The following is a 14,064-nucleotide window of genomic DNA, read 5'->3' on the forward strand; positions in this document are numbered from 1 at the left end:
TTCCAGAGCGATCATGCACAAGTCTGACACACGACAACTGACTACACTAACGTAGAAATCATACATAATTCACTTTCTTTCTTTTTTACTGGAATACCACGAACTTCAAACCCACCCCGCCCCCACACTCTAGTTGAACGTTTTCCATGTAGTGTGTTGTATTGTATTGTAATTTTGTCCCAACAAATTTATCTGTGTGAAATTTGGGCTGCTCTCCTCAGCAAACTTTTCTTCTTTTTCTCTCCGTCTGCAAATGTATTTATTTTACTATCGAAGTGGATTTGTTTTTGAAACAATTTTGCCAGGGACAACCATTCTGATGCCGTGGGTTAGTTTACCACTCTCTAAGAGCATGCTGCGCACGGAATCTCCATTTATCCTCTCATCCGCATTTGGCTGACTCGCTTGGAATTTGTTCCAAATCTTGGCAGTGAATCGAGCGTGAGAGCAGGCTGCTCTTTGTAAGAGGGATTTGTCCACACGTGTCGCTGTTTTTAGGTCTGGCATAGAGAGCGGTGATTATTTCAAGTGAGGCGAACAATCTGATCACAGACAATGCTCTAACATGGTTGCCAGCTGATTGCTGCAAGATAATTGAGGTGATGGAGTGTTCAGAGTGAGGGAGTATAGTAAAATGTCGTTTAATAATCCGTCACACATACTGGTGATTGTAGACATTCCATTGAAATATTAATTTTCACATTTGAATGCTATCGTTTAAAAGGTAGGGGAGGAAGGGAAGGGGGTGGGTGGGGGTGGGGTGAATGGTGAGTTGGAGGAAAACAGGTAGAAGGAAGGGAAAGAACTATTTGAAATGAATATGAGGGAGAATGAGAATGAAGACAGGTCCTTCCAAAGGTTGCCAGACTGCAAGTAGCGAAAGGACAGAGACGGGATAAGTGGTTTGTTGGTTTGGATTCGGCCTGCTTTGTTTTCTGCTGTATTCAGTTTGAATGTATCGCATGGTCTTTTGTTATATCGCACTGCTTTAATTTGTGTGACCTGTTTCTCCAAGCGACGTGTGGACTGCTCGTCCCAGGCAGAGTGCTTCACATGCATGCTCATTCCGCTCATGTGTTTTCCCTGCTGTGTGCTTCAGTACTGATCAACGATTAGTTTCTGACCTCACTTTGCCAGGACAAAACAGCCTTTTTCCGCGTGATTGATATTCATTTCTGCAGGACCTACATTTCAATTTTATGTCTTTCTTTGAAAGACCAGCTGAAGTTCAAGGGGGAAATCCTTTCCAATCGAATCTGCTTTGTTGTTGTTGTTCTTTTTTCCTTCATTCCATGGAAGACACTCCATACATGTGAATCAGCTGTGAAGAGGCTTGGGGTGGGGGTGGGGGTGGGGGGCTGGGGGGGAGAGGAAGTGAAGGAGGGTGACAAGATGAAAAGCTAACTTGTTAGAAAAGGGGCGAATGTAAGACAGGATCATTGCGTCAAAAAAGTAAAAAGACGGGACAAAGAAAAAGAAGAAAAAAAGTTTGCATGGAAACATAACGCAATCTTTTCCTTCAATATTTGTAATGATGTTGCCTGTTGGACAGTGTGTCTGTTGTATGTACTGCCTCATCTTCCAGTGGTGTTTTGAATGAATGTTGTCTGTGTCTGTTGTGTCTACTGCCTCATCTTCCACTGGTGTTTTCCATGAATGTTGTCTGTGTCTGTTGTGTCTACTGCCTCATCTTCCAGTGGTGTTTTCAATGAATGTTGTCTGTGTCTGTTGTGTCTACTGCCTCATCTTCCAGTGGTGTTTTCCATGAATGTTGTCTGTGTCTGTTGTATCTACTGCCTCATCTTCCAGTGGTGTTTTCAATGAATGTTGTCTGTGTCTGTTGTGTCTACTGCCTCATCTTCCAGTGGTGTTTTCAATGAATGTTGTCTGTGTCTGTTGTGTCTACTGCCTCATCTTCCAGTGGTGTTTTGAATGAATGTTGTCTGTGTCTGTTGTATCTACTGCCTCATCTTCCAGTGGTGTTTTCAATGAATGTTGTCTGTGTCTGTTGTATCTACTGCCTCATCTTCCAGTGGTGTTTTCAATGAATGTTGTCTGTGTCTGTTGTATCTACTGCCTCATCTTCCAGTGGTGTTTTCAATGAATGTTGTCTGTGTCTGTCGTATCTACTGCCTCATCTTCCAGTGGTGTTTTCAATGAATGTTGTCTGTGTCTGTTGTATCTACTGCCTCATCTTCCAGTGGTGTTTTCCATGAATGTTGCTGCCCCTCGTTCAAGCTTTGCTACTTCCTGTACGTGATGTATTTGACGTGATGTCCCGGTTGTCATGAATGTCTTTGGAGCTGTGTAAAAGCCGAGAGGAGAGAGGAGAGGAACGGGGAATGACAGCTTCTGATGGCTCGTGCAAAATCGTATCGACTGTCAGTCAGGCTCAGCATTGAATGGGGCACGTTTCACAGAACGTGTACACTTTGTCCACATAGACGTCCATGACCGTCTGTCTGTCTGTCTGTCTGTCTGTCTGTGTATTCCTTCCTTTCTCTGCCTTTGTCTCTGTTTGTCTGTCTGCCTCTCTCTTTCCCCTTCTGTCTCTTACTAACTCACTCTTTGTCTCTGTATCTCTGTCTCTCTGTCTCTCTCTCTCTGGCTACTGCACCATGGTGGAGAGTGGTGCTGGGTTAAGGATGGAGTAACAGGGATGTGTGTGTGTGTGTGTGTGTGTGTGTGTGCGCGTGTGTGTATGTGTGTTCTCGCATGCGTGCAGACGCGGGCTTGCAAATCATGAAATAAACAGCCGCAATATCGATTATGGACCCTGAATCTTAAATGTGCTTCCGTGTGGAGTGAACTATCTGCCACAACCTTTTCTGTGAGCTTACAGAACACCTCACCTTTTTTTTTTTTTTTTTTTTTTTTACGAACAATTCAGATGTTCCGATTGAAGAGCAGAGTCACGGACGTCGCGAAATGAAATTCTCAGAGCGTGCTTCAAACAAAAACACTTTGGCACGAGCACAGAAGAAATACGAGCACGTGCACACAAACAGCGGGCAGGAGACGGCGCTCCCAAACAAGTACGCTATCTTGAAAAACAAACAACACTTTGCCTTTTTATTTTCCTTTTACTCATCCCCGTCTTTGTTTTATTCATGCTTTTTACCTTCTTCTTTCCTCCTCTTCCTCCTCCTTGTCCATCACCTCCTCCTCTTCCTCCTCCTTATCCATCACCTCCTCCTCTTCCTCCTCCTCATCCATCACCTCCTCCTCTTCCTCCTCCTTATCCATCACCTCCTCTTCCTCCTCCTTATCCATCACCTCCTCCTCTTCCTCCTCCTTATCCATCACGTCCTCCTCTTCCTCCTCCTTATCCATCACCTCCTCTTCCTCCTCCTTATCCATCACCTCCTCTTCCTCCTCCTTATCCATCACCTCCTCCTCTTCCTCCTCCTTATCCATCACGTCCTCCTCTTCCTCCTCCTTATCCATCACATCCTCCTCTTCCTCCTCCTTATCCATCACGTCCTCCTCTTCCTCCTCCTTATCCATCACCTCCTCTTCCTCCTCCTCATCCATCACCTCCTCCTCTTCCTCCTCCTTATCCATCACATCCTCCTCTTCCTCCTCCTCATCCATCACCTCCTCCTCTTCCTCATCCTTATCCATCACATCCTCCTCTTCCTCCTCCTTATCCATCACATCCTCCTCCGTCTTTATGCTTTCTCCTCGTAGTCCATCGGAAGCCTCAAAGCCGCCGTTTCCCTGCCACACTGTCAAGCGTTGCCTGTACTGATAGCTGGCATAGACAACAAGCAAGCACGGCTCCACATCCAAGTCAGCGGGTTATTAATTGATGCTGGCATCCCTGAGGACGCCATCCCAGTCACGCTCCGATTCCAGACAAACGGTTCCAGTTAACCGTTGGTATTGTCACGCTCACACGCCCAGACACTGACCTTCGTGGATCCAGACAGGGAAGTCTGTGAGAGGGCCGTCCTTCGTTTCAGTGATTCCACTCCTATCTCTTCTAAGGGTTGGACGATGTTCTGATGGAGGAGGATGTGCGTGCGAGCGCGCGTGTGTGTGTGTGTGTGTGTGTGTGTGTGTGTGTGTGTGTGTGTGTGTGTGTGCGTGTGTGTGCGTGCATGTGTGTGTGTGTGCGTGTGTGTGTGTGTGTGTGTGTGTACTTCAGTTTAACGTCTATCCACATAATGTGATTTTAGGCGAAAGAACAGAAAAACAAACAATATAAACAACGGAGCGAGAACCAACACTAAAGTTAACTGTAAACTTAATGAAATCAAATGTTCTACAAAGCAAACTTTCAGAAACTTTTAACAGCAGTGCAAAATTACCAACACACGTGTGCGTGCGTGCGTGTTTGTGTGTCTGTGTGTGTTTGTGTGTGTGTGTCTGTGTGTCTGTGTCTGTGTGTCTGTGTGTGTCTGTTTGTCTGTCTGTTAGTCTATCCATACCACCACCATTGGATTTACTGACGGTGATCACTTGCAAAACCAGGTGTTTGCACAGACATGTGCATAAACATTCGCGATTATAACTGCTTCTGGAAAATGAGTCAATTTGAATCTGATATGACGTCAGAAACCCTGAATCACAAAGTCAACGAATAAAATTTGTTTTAGCACGTGCGCTTGTCTCAAAGGTCAAGGTCATACTGAGGATATTTTGGTTTGTCTAACAGTATTTGCTAATAGGTGTGGGATAGTATAAATGCACATTGCGTTTCTTTTCGTTTTGACTTTGGCCTTCAGATAAGATCACAAGGCCGACAACTTTTCTTTATCTTCAGTGTGAACACGGCCATCGTTATGCCGTAACGTGTACACCAAAGATAACTTATTTATTTTTTCAAGGAGGTGCATAATGTTTTTTTTTCTTCCTTTTTTTTTTAGTCACTCACTACCATACCACAGAAGCCTACCAAATAAAGTAAAGGTGATAAATGTTTATCGGTACACGGAATGTTACATACACTGATATGGAAAATATGACAATCAAAAATAAAAAGAAACAAGAGAGGCAAGGCCTTCAAGACTCACTTGTGATGCACTTAATTTTTTTTTTTTTTAATCCAAGCTTTTTATGTATTGAGTATAATTTCAAAATGTAATGTTTAGGATGAGAAAGATCAGTTTAAAGCAAATTAAGTCCCCTAGCATTAATTACAGAGTAATTTCCCTTGTTTACTCTCTGCACCAAAACGTTTGCAAAATAAATAAAACTTCCATGCTTAGCAAAAGAAGTTCATGTTTGAACAGAAAATGATAATAATGACTGCTCTTGTTGTTGGGTCAGAATATCAGATCAAAGTGCCAAGTTTAGAAATTACAAAAAATATAAATATAACAGTAAATGCAGTTTGCATATAATTAGGCTTCATTTTTTATTTTTTGTGCCCATCCCAGAGGTGCAATATTGTTTTAAACAAGATGACTGGAAAGAACTGAATTTTTCCTATTTTTATGCCTATTTTTTTCCTATTTGTATGTGTCTACTGACAAAGTATTTGCAGAGAAAATGTCAATGTTAAAGTTTAACACGGACACACAGACACACAGACACAGACACACAGACACAGACACAGACACACACACACACACACACACACACAGAGACAACCGAACACCGGGTTAAAACATAGACTCACTTTGTTTACACAAGTGAGTCAAAAATCGTGCACTTCTGAAGTCAAGACGACCGAATTAAAAACAAACAAACAAAAGAATGAGGTGTCAGTGATATCAAGAAAGTAATAGAAAAAGGTGAAAACAGACAAACACAACATCGCTATCTGCATTGCTGTTCAGCAGTTGTGTTTACATCGAACGTGGAGTCCGCTTTCAATGGTGGTTAACATCCCTGCAGTGACAGCCGTGTGGCGGTGTTCCTTTTGCATTGTTCAGTTCAAGACGTGAATGAAACGTAATTATCCACATGGTTGAACAATACTCATCTCTGTCTCTGTCTCTTTTTTTCTCTCTCTCTTTCTCTCTCCGTCTGTCTGTCCGTCTGTCTCTGTCTCTGTATCTGTCTCTGTCTTTCTAAGTCTCTGTCTTTGTCTTTGTCTCTGTCTCTCTCTCTCTCTCTCTCTCTCTCTCTCTCTCTCTCTCTCTCTCTCTCTCTCTCTCTCTCTCTCTCTCTCACTCCCTCGTTCGGTTTCTCTCTCTCCGTCTCTATCTGTCTCAGTCTCTCTCTCTCTCTCTCTCTCTCTGTCTCTCTGTCTCTCTCTCTGTCTCTGTCTCTCTCTCTGTCTCTCTGTCTCTGTCTCTCTCTCTCTCTCTCTCTCTCTCTCTCTCTCTCTCTCTCTCTCTCTCTCTCTCTCGGCAGCTAGCGATATATTTGACACAGGATTCCGATCCCTCTGATCAAACAAGCGGGATGTTTCCCGACAGAAGTGAAATTTGATGTTGTGTGCAAGCAATGCGGTTGTTTTTGTTGTTATTGTTCGTTTTTTTGGTTTTTTGTTGTTATTTATTTGTTGTTGTTTTGTTGTTGTTGTTGTTGTTGTTGTTGTTGTTGTGTGTGTGTGTGTGTGTGTGTGTGTGTTTTGTTTCCATTTCTTTTTTTCACCAGGGTTGGATCAGATTAGCGAAGTGTGCTGTGGTTTGCAGCGTCGTGTGTGGAATCAACAACTGAAGCAACTCAAGGAAGATCACATCTTGTTCGTCTCCTCCCTGTGTTTGTAAATTTGGTTGTTTGGTTTTGTTTTTTTCTCTAGTCAACAGCTTGTGTGTGTGTGTGTGTGTGTGTGTGTGTGTGTGTGTGTGTGTGTGTGTGTGTGTGTGTGTGTGTGTAAGAGAGATAGTTTCAGTGCGTTTGCATATTGAACAACAAAAGTGGTGGACGTAAACAAATCATGTCATTTTCCAGATGATATTCCAAACATAGTTGAAGAAACCGCATGCATGAAGGAGCAATGGGGGACGGGGATAGTGATTAGATGAACAAGGTCGAACACAATGTTTTCACACAATCTGGATTCGCTCTCAACAATGGGTGGGTTTGAAAGAGACGGAAAACATCAATATCATATCTCTCAACACACGATCTCACTCCCCCTCCTCCACACACACACGCGCACGCACGTACACACACACACACACACACACACACACACACACACACACACACACACAACACACAGATGAAGAGAACGACACAGTAAGTACATCACAATAAACACAGCCATATATGTGTAAGCACTCACAAAGTAAATGTCCATAATTTATGGTTATTGAAAACATACAGTCCAAGAACTGAAGAGGTTGGAAAAGTTCCAAAAAATAACACCAACGAAGAAGGCACGTTGAAAGTACCCCCTCCCCTCCACGAATCTCCCCCGCCCCCAACGCCAAAAATAGATACATAAATGAACAAAGAAAGAAAGAAAGAAACAAATAAATAAATACATAAACTGATTGATTGATTGATGTGGATACTTATATAGCGCCTATCCTCGGTCGGAGACCAAGCCCTAAGCGCTTTACAAACACGGGGGCATTTGCACAACAGTCTGCCTACCTGGGTAGAGCTGACTGACGGCTGCCACTGGGTGCTTATCATTCGTTTCCTGTCATTCAGACTATTGCGCCGAAATAAATCACTCAATGTTTTAATGAAATAAAGAAAGAACAAAAGGAAGACAAACCCGGTGCTTCACGCAGGCTTGCTGCTGAGGTTAGATGTACATAGATATAAAACGATAGGCCGAGAAATAAAATAAGATAAAATTAAATGAAACCAGTGACACCAACTGTTTAGGTTCGATGAGTCCTCGCCAGCTGTTTTTGAAGACGATGTGTTTTATGCAAGACAGGACTGTGCTGGAGTTGTGTCCATCGAAGGGAGAGAATCTCCGTCAGCCGTCCCGTCTCACTGGTTTACCAGCTTTACGCCGTATGTATGAGTGTCTGTCGTGTCCCACTAGGACCATCACAACAGCAGAGGAGGCAACTGCTGTCTCGACTATCTGGGCCAGAATTTGATTATAGTGTAAAGTGTCTTGCTCAAGTTACATCCCCACTCTCTCGGCCAAGAGGGTTTCAGGACAGTCAGTGTGTGGATTGTTCCCAAACGCCAACTAGCCCCCAAGGCTGCAGCACTAATAGCCATTGCAATCTTGCCTCCCAGTTTGAGAGTCAAAATGACAATGTCTGTCCTGTCCGGTCCGTCTGTCTGTCCGTCCCTCCGTCTGTAAGTCTGTCTGTCTGTCTGTTATCTGAAGTAGTCCTGTGTCTGACCTATTCTTCGCCTCAAAGATTATTGCAAAAATACTGCTTTCTGTCTGTCTGAACTTCCACGAGCTCTTCAGTTCTGTCAAATCTGCTTACCGCCCGTTTCACTGAAACTGCTCTTTCGAAAATCACAGCCGATCTTGTTGGACTGGATTGTGGAAACGTCCAAACTCATGTTGCTCGATCTGTCGGTGGCGTTTGACACGATCCACCTTTACACCCTGCTTCGCTGGCTCCAGCTTTTTTTTTCTTTCTTTTTTTTAAGGTATGGCTTTGTCAGATCCCATTCTGTCTGACAGCACTCAAACAGATGCAGGGGAAGTCTGGCGGCCAGTTTCAATCTCTTTGTTCTCCTGTTGATGATGGTCTTGTTGTTCGTCAGGTGGACGTGACGAACCGCACGGAGACGATCGACCTGACCAACTACGTGGACAACGGTGAGTGGGAACTGATCGGCAACAAGATCGTGCGCAACGTCAAGTTCTACCCGTGCTGCCCCGAGCCCTTCCCGGACATCGTCTTCTTCCTGCACATCCGCCGCAGGGTCCTGTACTACCTGCTGAACGTCATCATCCCCTGCATGCTGCTGTCCAGTCTGTCCCTCACTGGTGAGGAGGGGGTTGGGGGGGGGGGGGGGGGGGGGTGGTAGGTAGTACGGGTGGAGGTGGATGGGTGGTGGCGTTGTTCAACCTGCACATCCACCACAGGGACTTTATTACCTGCTCATCATCCCCTGAGCTGCTGTCCAGTTTGTCCCTCACTGGTGAGGAGGGGGTGGGGGGGGGGGTGGGGGTTAGTACGGGTGGAGGTGGATGGGTGGTGGCGATGTTCTACCTGCACATCCACCATAGGGACTACCTGCTGATCATCCCCTGAGGTGATGTCCAGTTTGTCCCTGACTGGTGAGGAGGGAGTTGGGGGGGGAAGGGGGGGGGAGGTAGTACGGAAGGAGGTGGATGGGTGGTGGCGTTGTTCTACCTGCACATCCACCACAGGGACTACCTGCTATTACCTGCTCATCATCCCCTGAGCTGCTGTCCAGTCTGTCCCTGACTGGTGAGGAGGGAGTTGGGGGGGAAGGGGGAGGTAGGTAGTACGGGTGGAGGTGGATGGGTGGTGGCGTTGTTCTACCTGCACATCCACCACAGGGACTTACTACCTGCTGATCATCCCCTGAGGTGATGTCCAGTTTGTCCTCACAGGTGAGGAGGGGGTACGGGTGTAGAAGGGTGGGAGGGTGGGGGACGGGGGGGGGGGGTGTTCGTTTGGGGGTAGGTGGTGGTCAGGATGTCAGTCACCACTCAGTTTCTTTTTTAGTTTCTTCCTCAGGAGAATGATTGCATTACTTTTGTTCAGCAATGATTAAATACATCATTTTCGAAAGTACGCATAAGCTTTAAGCTTGTTCATGTTTCTTTGTCTCTGTTTGCATTGTAATCATGTGTACTGTTGAATAATTAAAGATTATTTAAACAAAAATACGTATAAGATAAAGTTGTAGTTACAAATAAGAGTCATGCCATACTGATCTACTTTAAACCAATGTTCCGCATTCAAGGGGATTAACTGTCTGTCTGAAGTCACCAGTATATGTGTGACGGGACCTCAGTAGATTCAACAGAATTCTTTCTTCTCTCAGGGTTCCTGCTACCCCCAGACAGCGGGGAGAAGGTGACGCTGGGGCTGACCGTGCTGCTGGCCTTCTCGGTCTTCATGCTCCTCGTGGCTGAAAACATGCCGCCCACCTCGGAATACATCCCTCTCATTGGTCAGTCACTCCTCCAGTTCGCGCGCGTGTGTGTGTGTGTGTGTGTGTGTGTGTGTGTTTAAATCGAGTGTTAAAAATGCGTATGTACATGAAATTGATAGCTAGTTGATCCCACACACAGGTCAATACTGAACACATTTCACAATGACCAGTACTCACATATGATAAAGACTTGTGAGTATGCGTGTATGTGCTTTCGTCTGCGCATTTGTGTGTGTGTGTGTGTGTGTGTGTGTGTGTGCTTGGCGAGTGGGAAGGGGATATGCGTGTGTGTGTCTTTGTATATGTGTGTCTGTGTCTGCGTACGAATACGAATGTTTTATTGATGAGACCAATGACCTGTTTCAATGGAGGTAGAAGTTACAGTCACTGACAATCGTTTCCAGATATACGAACGGCAACGATTAGAAAAAATATATTGCGAAAAAAATGGAATCTAACACAATGTGCATGGGTGCATGAGTGTGCGTGCGCATGCCTGCATGCTGGTGTGTGTGTGTGGGGGGGGGGGGGGGGGCGGAGGGGGGATGTGGATGTGTGTGTGTGTGTGTGTGTGTGTGTGTGTGTGTGTGTGAAGCCAATTTTTTTAAATTTCAAGATGATAATTGAGTAAGCAACAACTGCTTTATTTATTTATTTATTTATTTATTCATTTATTTACATTGAATGTGTGTGCGTGTGTGTGTGTGTGTGTGTGTGTGTGTGTGTGTGTGTGTGTGTGTGTGTCCAGGCATCTACCTGACGGTGATCATGGCGATGAGCGCCCTGTCCGTGGCGCTGTCGGTGTTCGTGCTCAACTGTCACCACCGGGGCGCCATGCTGCACCGCCCTCCCCGCCTCGTGCGCATCCTGGCCCGCACGGCAGCCCGCGCCATGTGCATGCACCTGCGCTACCTGGGGCGTGCCGGCTCCTCCTACCCCTCCTGCCGGGGCTTCTCCCCCTCCTCCTTCATGTCCTCCTGCCCCTCTTCCCGCCACAGCCACCGCCATCCTGCTTGCTCCTGCTCCTGCTCCACCAGCGATAACGGTCTGCACGAGATGGGGCACGTCCCGCCTCTCTCCTCCTCCTCCTTCTTCCCCTCCTCCTCCTCCTTCGACCACCACCTCAACAACCACGGGGGGGCTGGCGGGGGCGGCGTTGGCCACAACCACGTCATCGACCTGGGTCTGAACGGGCTGGTGGGTGACTCCTCCACCACCACCTCCACCACCACCACCACCACCGTGTGGACGAGGCGTGGTCACCACAACACCGACACCACAGGGGAGGGAGGAGGGGGGTTAGGGGAGAGTGAGGGGAGAGGGGGAGGGGAGAACGGGAGGGGGGACTCGTCGTCATCGTCCACGACGTCGGCGCGGATCGAGCGCGAGATCCTGCACTACCTGCGCGCGGTGCTGGAGGCGCACGAGAAGTCCCGGAAGGAGCAGGTGGCGGTCAACGAGTGGCAGGAGGTGGCGCGCGTGCTGGACAAGTTCTTCTTCTGGGTCTTCGTGGCCGTCACGGCCATCTCCACGCTCGTCCTGCTCGTCTTCTCGCCCATGACCAAGAACGTCACCTTCCCCGAGTCGTGACGTCGTCCTCCGCCCTACGTGTCCCTTCTCCGTCGGCTGGGGGCCTGGGTGCTTTCTGTCGTCGTCAGGGGGTAGGGGGAGGGGGTGAAGGGGCCTGGAGCCTCCATCAGGACGTAGTGACTGCTGTTTGTTTCATTCTACTGGTGTCTGCTGAACACACACTGGCCCACAGCGGTCGTCACATGTTTTGGTGTTTGTTTGTTTCTTTCCTCTGGTGTCTGCTGAACACACACTGGCCCACAGAGGTCGTCACATGTTTTGGTGTTTGTTTGTTTCTTTCCTCTGGTGTCTGCTGAACACACACTGGCCCACAGAGGTCGTCACATGGTTTGGTGTGTCCACAGCGGTCGTCCCATGTTTTGGTGTTTGTTTTTTTTTTTCTTGATTCCGTCAGCTGACCGCTTGAGTGTGTGTTGTTGTTTTCTGGTCACCAGGGGTCCTTGGGGAACTGGAGCCCACAACCCCCGACGTGAGGACACTGGTGACACTGGTGACACTGGTGACACTGGTGACTCTTTCTGTTGACTCTTCCCAAAAACTGCCGCGTTACGTTTCAGCTTCCACAGCTGGTCGCTTAGGTGCTCTTTGTTATCTGGGGGTTGTGGAGGATGGATTCCAACCTCCAGTGCCCTTGCTATGATGTCACGCCTGACACAGATGACCGTACTGATTTCCGTGCTATGACGCCCACATCTCCTTCCTCAGCTGATCGCCTTGGGGTACTGTGCTCTCAACTGTCTGGTGGACTGTTAAGACAAAACTGGAACCTCCAGTTTGACATGAATGATTGTGACCACTTCTTGTGAGCTTTCTTCCTGGTGGACATCGTGTTTCCTTTTGATTAAATAAAGATGTAAAGTTCATGTTGGAGGATCGACGTTTACCATCTAACGACATTCACTGCACAATTGGTGGAGTAACTGCATAGTAAAATGGTATTCATTCATTACCGGTGGTGTCCTGACTTCATCACCGAGACAGTCTCATGCAAGATCTTGTCGTCCGAAGACGCTGTGGCAAGTGGGTGTTCTGTATTCATCATTATCTCGGACGGAGTTGTAGTTACGGCTACTTCTGGAAAAGCACCATAAAAAGCGAGAACTTGTGGGTTCTTCCTTTACAACACACGTAAAGCGATGGGTGTTCCGCATTTCACAGTGGTGCTGCTGCATTCGTTGGCATCGGGAAGTGCGGAGTTAGGGCCACAATGCAGGATCATGTTTTGCTCCACAACTTACTCCAGGTAACAGAACATTATCCTTTGTCCAGGTGTGTTCTCTCTTACTCCAGGTAACACAGAACATTATCCTTTCTCCAGGTGTATTCTCTCTTACTCCAGGTAACACAGAACATTATCCTTTCTCCAGGTGTGTTCTCTCTTACTCCAGGTAACACAGAACATTACCCTTTCTCCAGGTGTGTTCTCTCTTACTCCAGGTAACACAGAACATTATCCTTTCTCCAGGTGTATTCTCTCTTACTCCAGGTAACAGAGAACATTATCCTTTCTCCAGGTGTGTTCTCTCTTACTCCAGGTAACACAGAACATTATCCTTTCTCCAGGTGTGTTCTCTCTTACTCCAGGTAACACAGAACATTACCCTTTCCCCAGGTGTGTTCTCTCTTACTCCAGGTAACACAGAACATTATCCTTTCTCCAGGTGTGTTCTCTCTTACTCCAGGTAACAGAACATTATCCTTTCTCCAGGTGTGTTCTCTCTTACTCCAGGTAACACAGAACATTATCCTTTCTCCAGGTGTGTTCTCTCTTACTCCAGGTAACACAGAACATTATCCTTTCTGCAGGTGTATTCTCTCTTACTCCAGGTAACACAGAACATTATCCTTTCTCCAGGTGTGTTCTCTCTTACTCCAGGTAACACAGAACATTATCCTTTCTCCAGGTGTGTTCTCTCTTACTCCAGGTAACACAGAACATTATCCTTTCTGCAGGTGTGTTCTCTCTTACTCCAGGTAACACAGAACATTATCCTTTCTCCAGGTGTGTTCTCTCTTACTCCAGGTAACACAGAACATTATCCTTTCTCCAGGTGTGTTCTCTCTTACTCCAGGTAACAGAACATTATCCTTTCTCCAGGTGTGTTCTCTCTTACTCCAGGTAACAGAACATTATCCTTTCTCCAGGTGTGTTCTCTCTTACTCCAGGTAACACAGAACATTATCCTTTCTCCAGGTGTGTTCTCTCTTACTCCAGGTAACAGAACATTATCCTTTCTCCAGGTGTGTTCTCTCTTACTCCAGGTAACACAGAACATCATCCTTTCTCCAGGTGTGTTCTCTCTTACTCCAGGTAACAGAGAACATTATCCTTTCTGCAGGTGTGTTCTCTTTTCCATTCGCGAGGGTCTGCACATTCTGGACACTCTCAGAAACGAGCAAAGCTTTTGGCAGGAATTCGTAAAAAAATGTTGCTTCTTCCAAGACTTCCGGGTTCTGACCGTCATTTCAGAAAGCTACGCCGAATATCATACTTGCGTAGTGTTTCTTTTC

At 46.6% G+C, this 14,064-nt stretch overlaps 1 protein-coding gene across 1 annotated transcript in view; it reads left to right on the forward strand.

Moving 5' to 3' along the window:
* LOC143282554 (neuronal acetylcholine receptor subunit alpha-10-like) overlaps positions 1-11,572 on the forward strand; it is a 335,088-nt gene extending 323,516 nt beyond the window's left edge. The window contains exons 6-9 of the mRNA XM_076588240.1: positions 8,596-8,821; positions 9,853-9,981; positions 10,712-11,024; positions 11,304-11,572. Coding sequence (XP_076444355.1) covers positions 8,596-8,821; positions 9,853-9,981; positions 10,712-11,024; positions 11,304-11,553 — 918 coding nt within the window. The 3' untranslated portion in view covers positions 11,554-11,572. The remainder of the gene's footprint in view (positions 1-8,595; positions 8,822-9,852; positions 9,982-10,711; positions 11,025-11,303) is intronic.
* The last annotated feature ends 2,492 nt before the right edge of the window (positions 11,573-14,064 follow it).

The sequence above is a fragment of the Babylonia areolata genome, chromosome 5, assembly GCF_041734735.1.
Source record: "Babylonia areolata isolate BAREFJ2019XMU chromosome 5, ASM4173473v1, whole genome shotgun sequence".
NCBI classification, from domain to species: domain Eukaryota; kingdom Metazoa; phylum Mollusca; class Gastropoda; order Neogastropoda; family Buccinidae; genus Babylonia; species Babylonia areolata.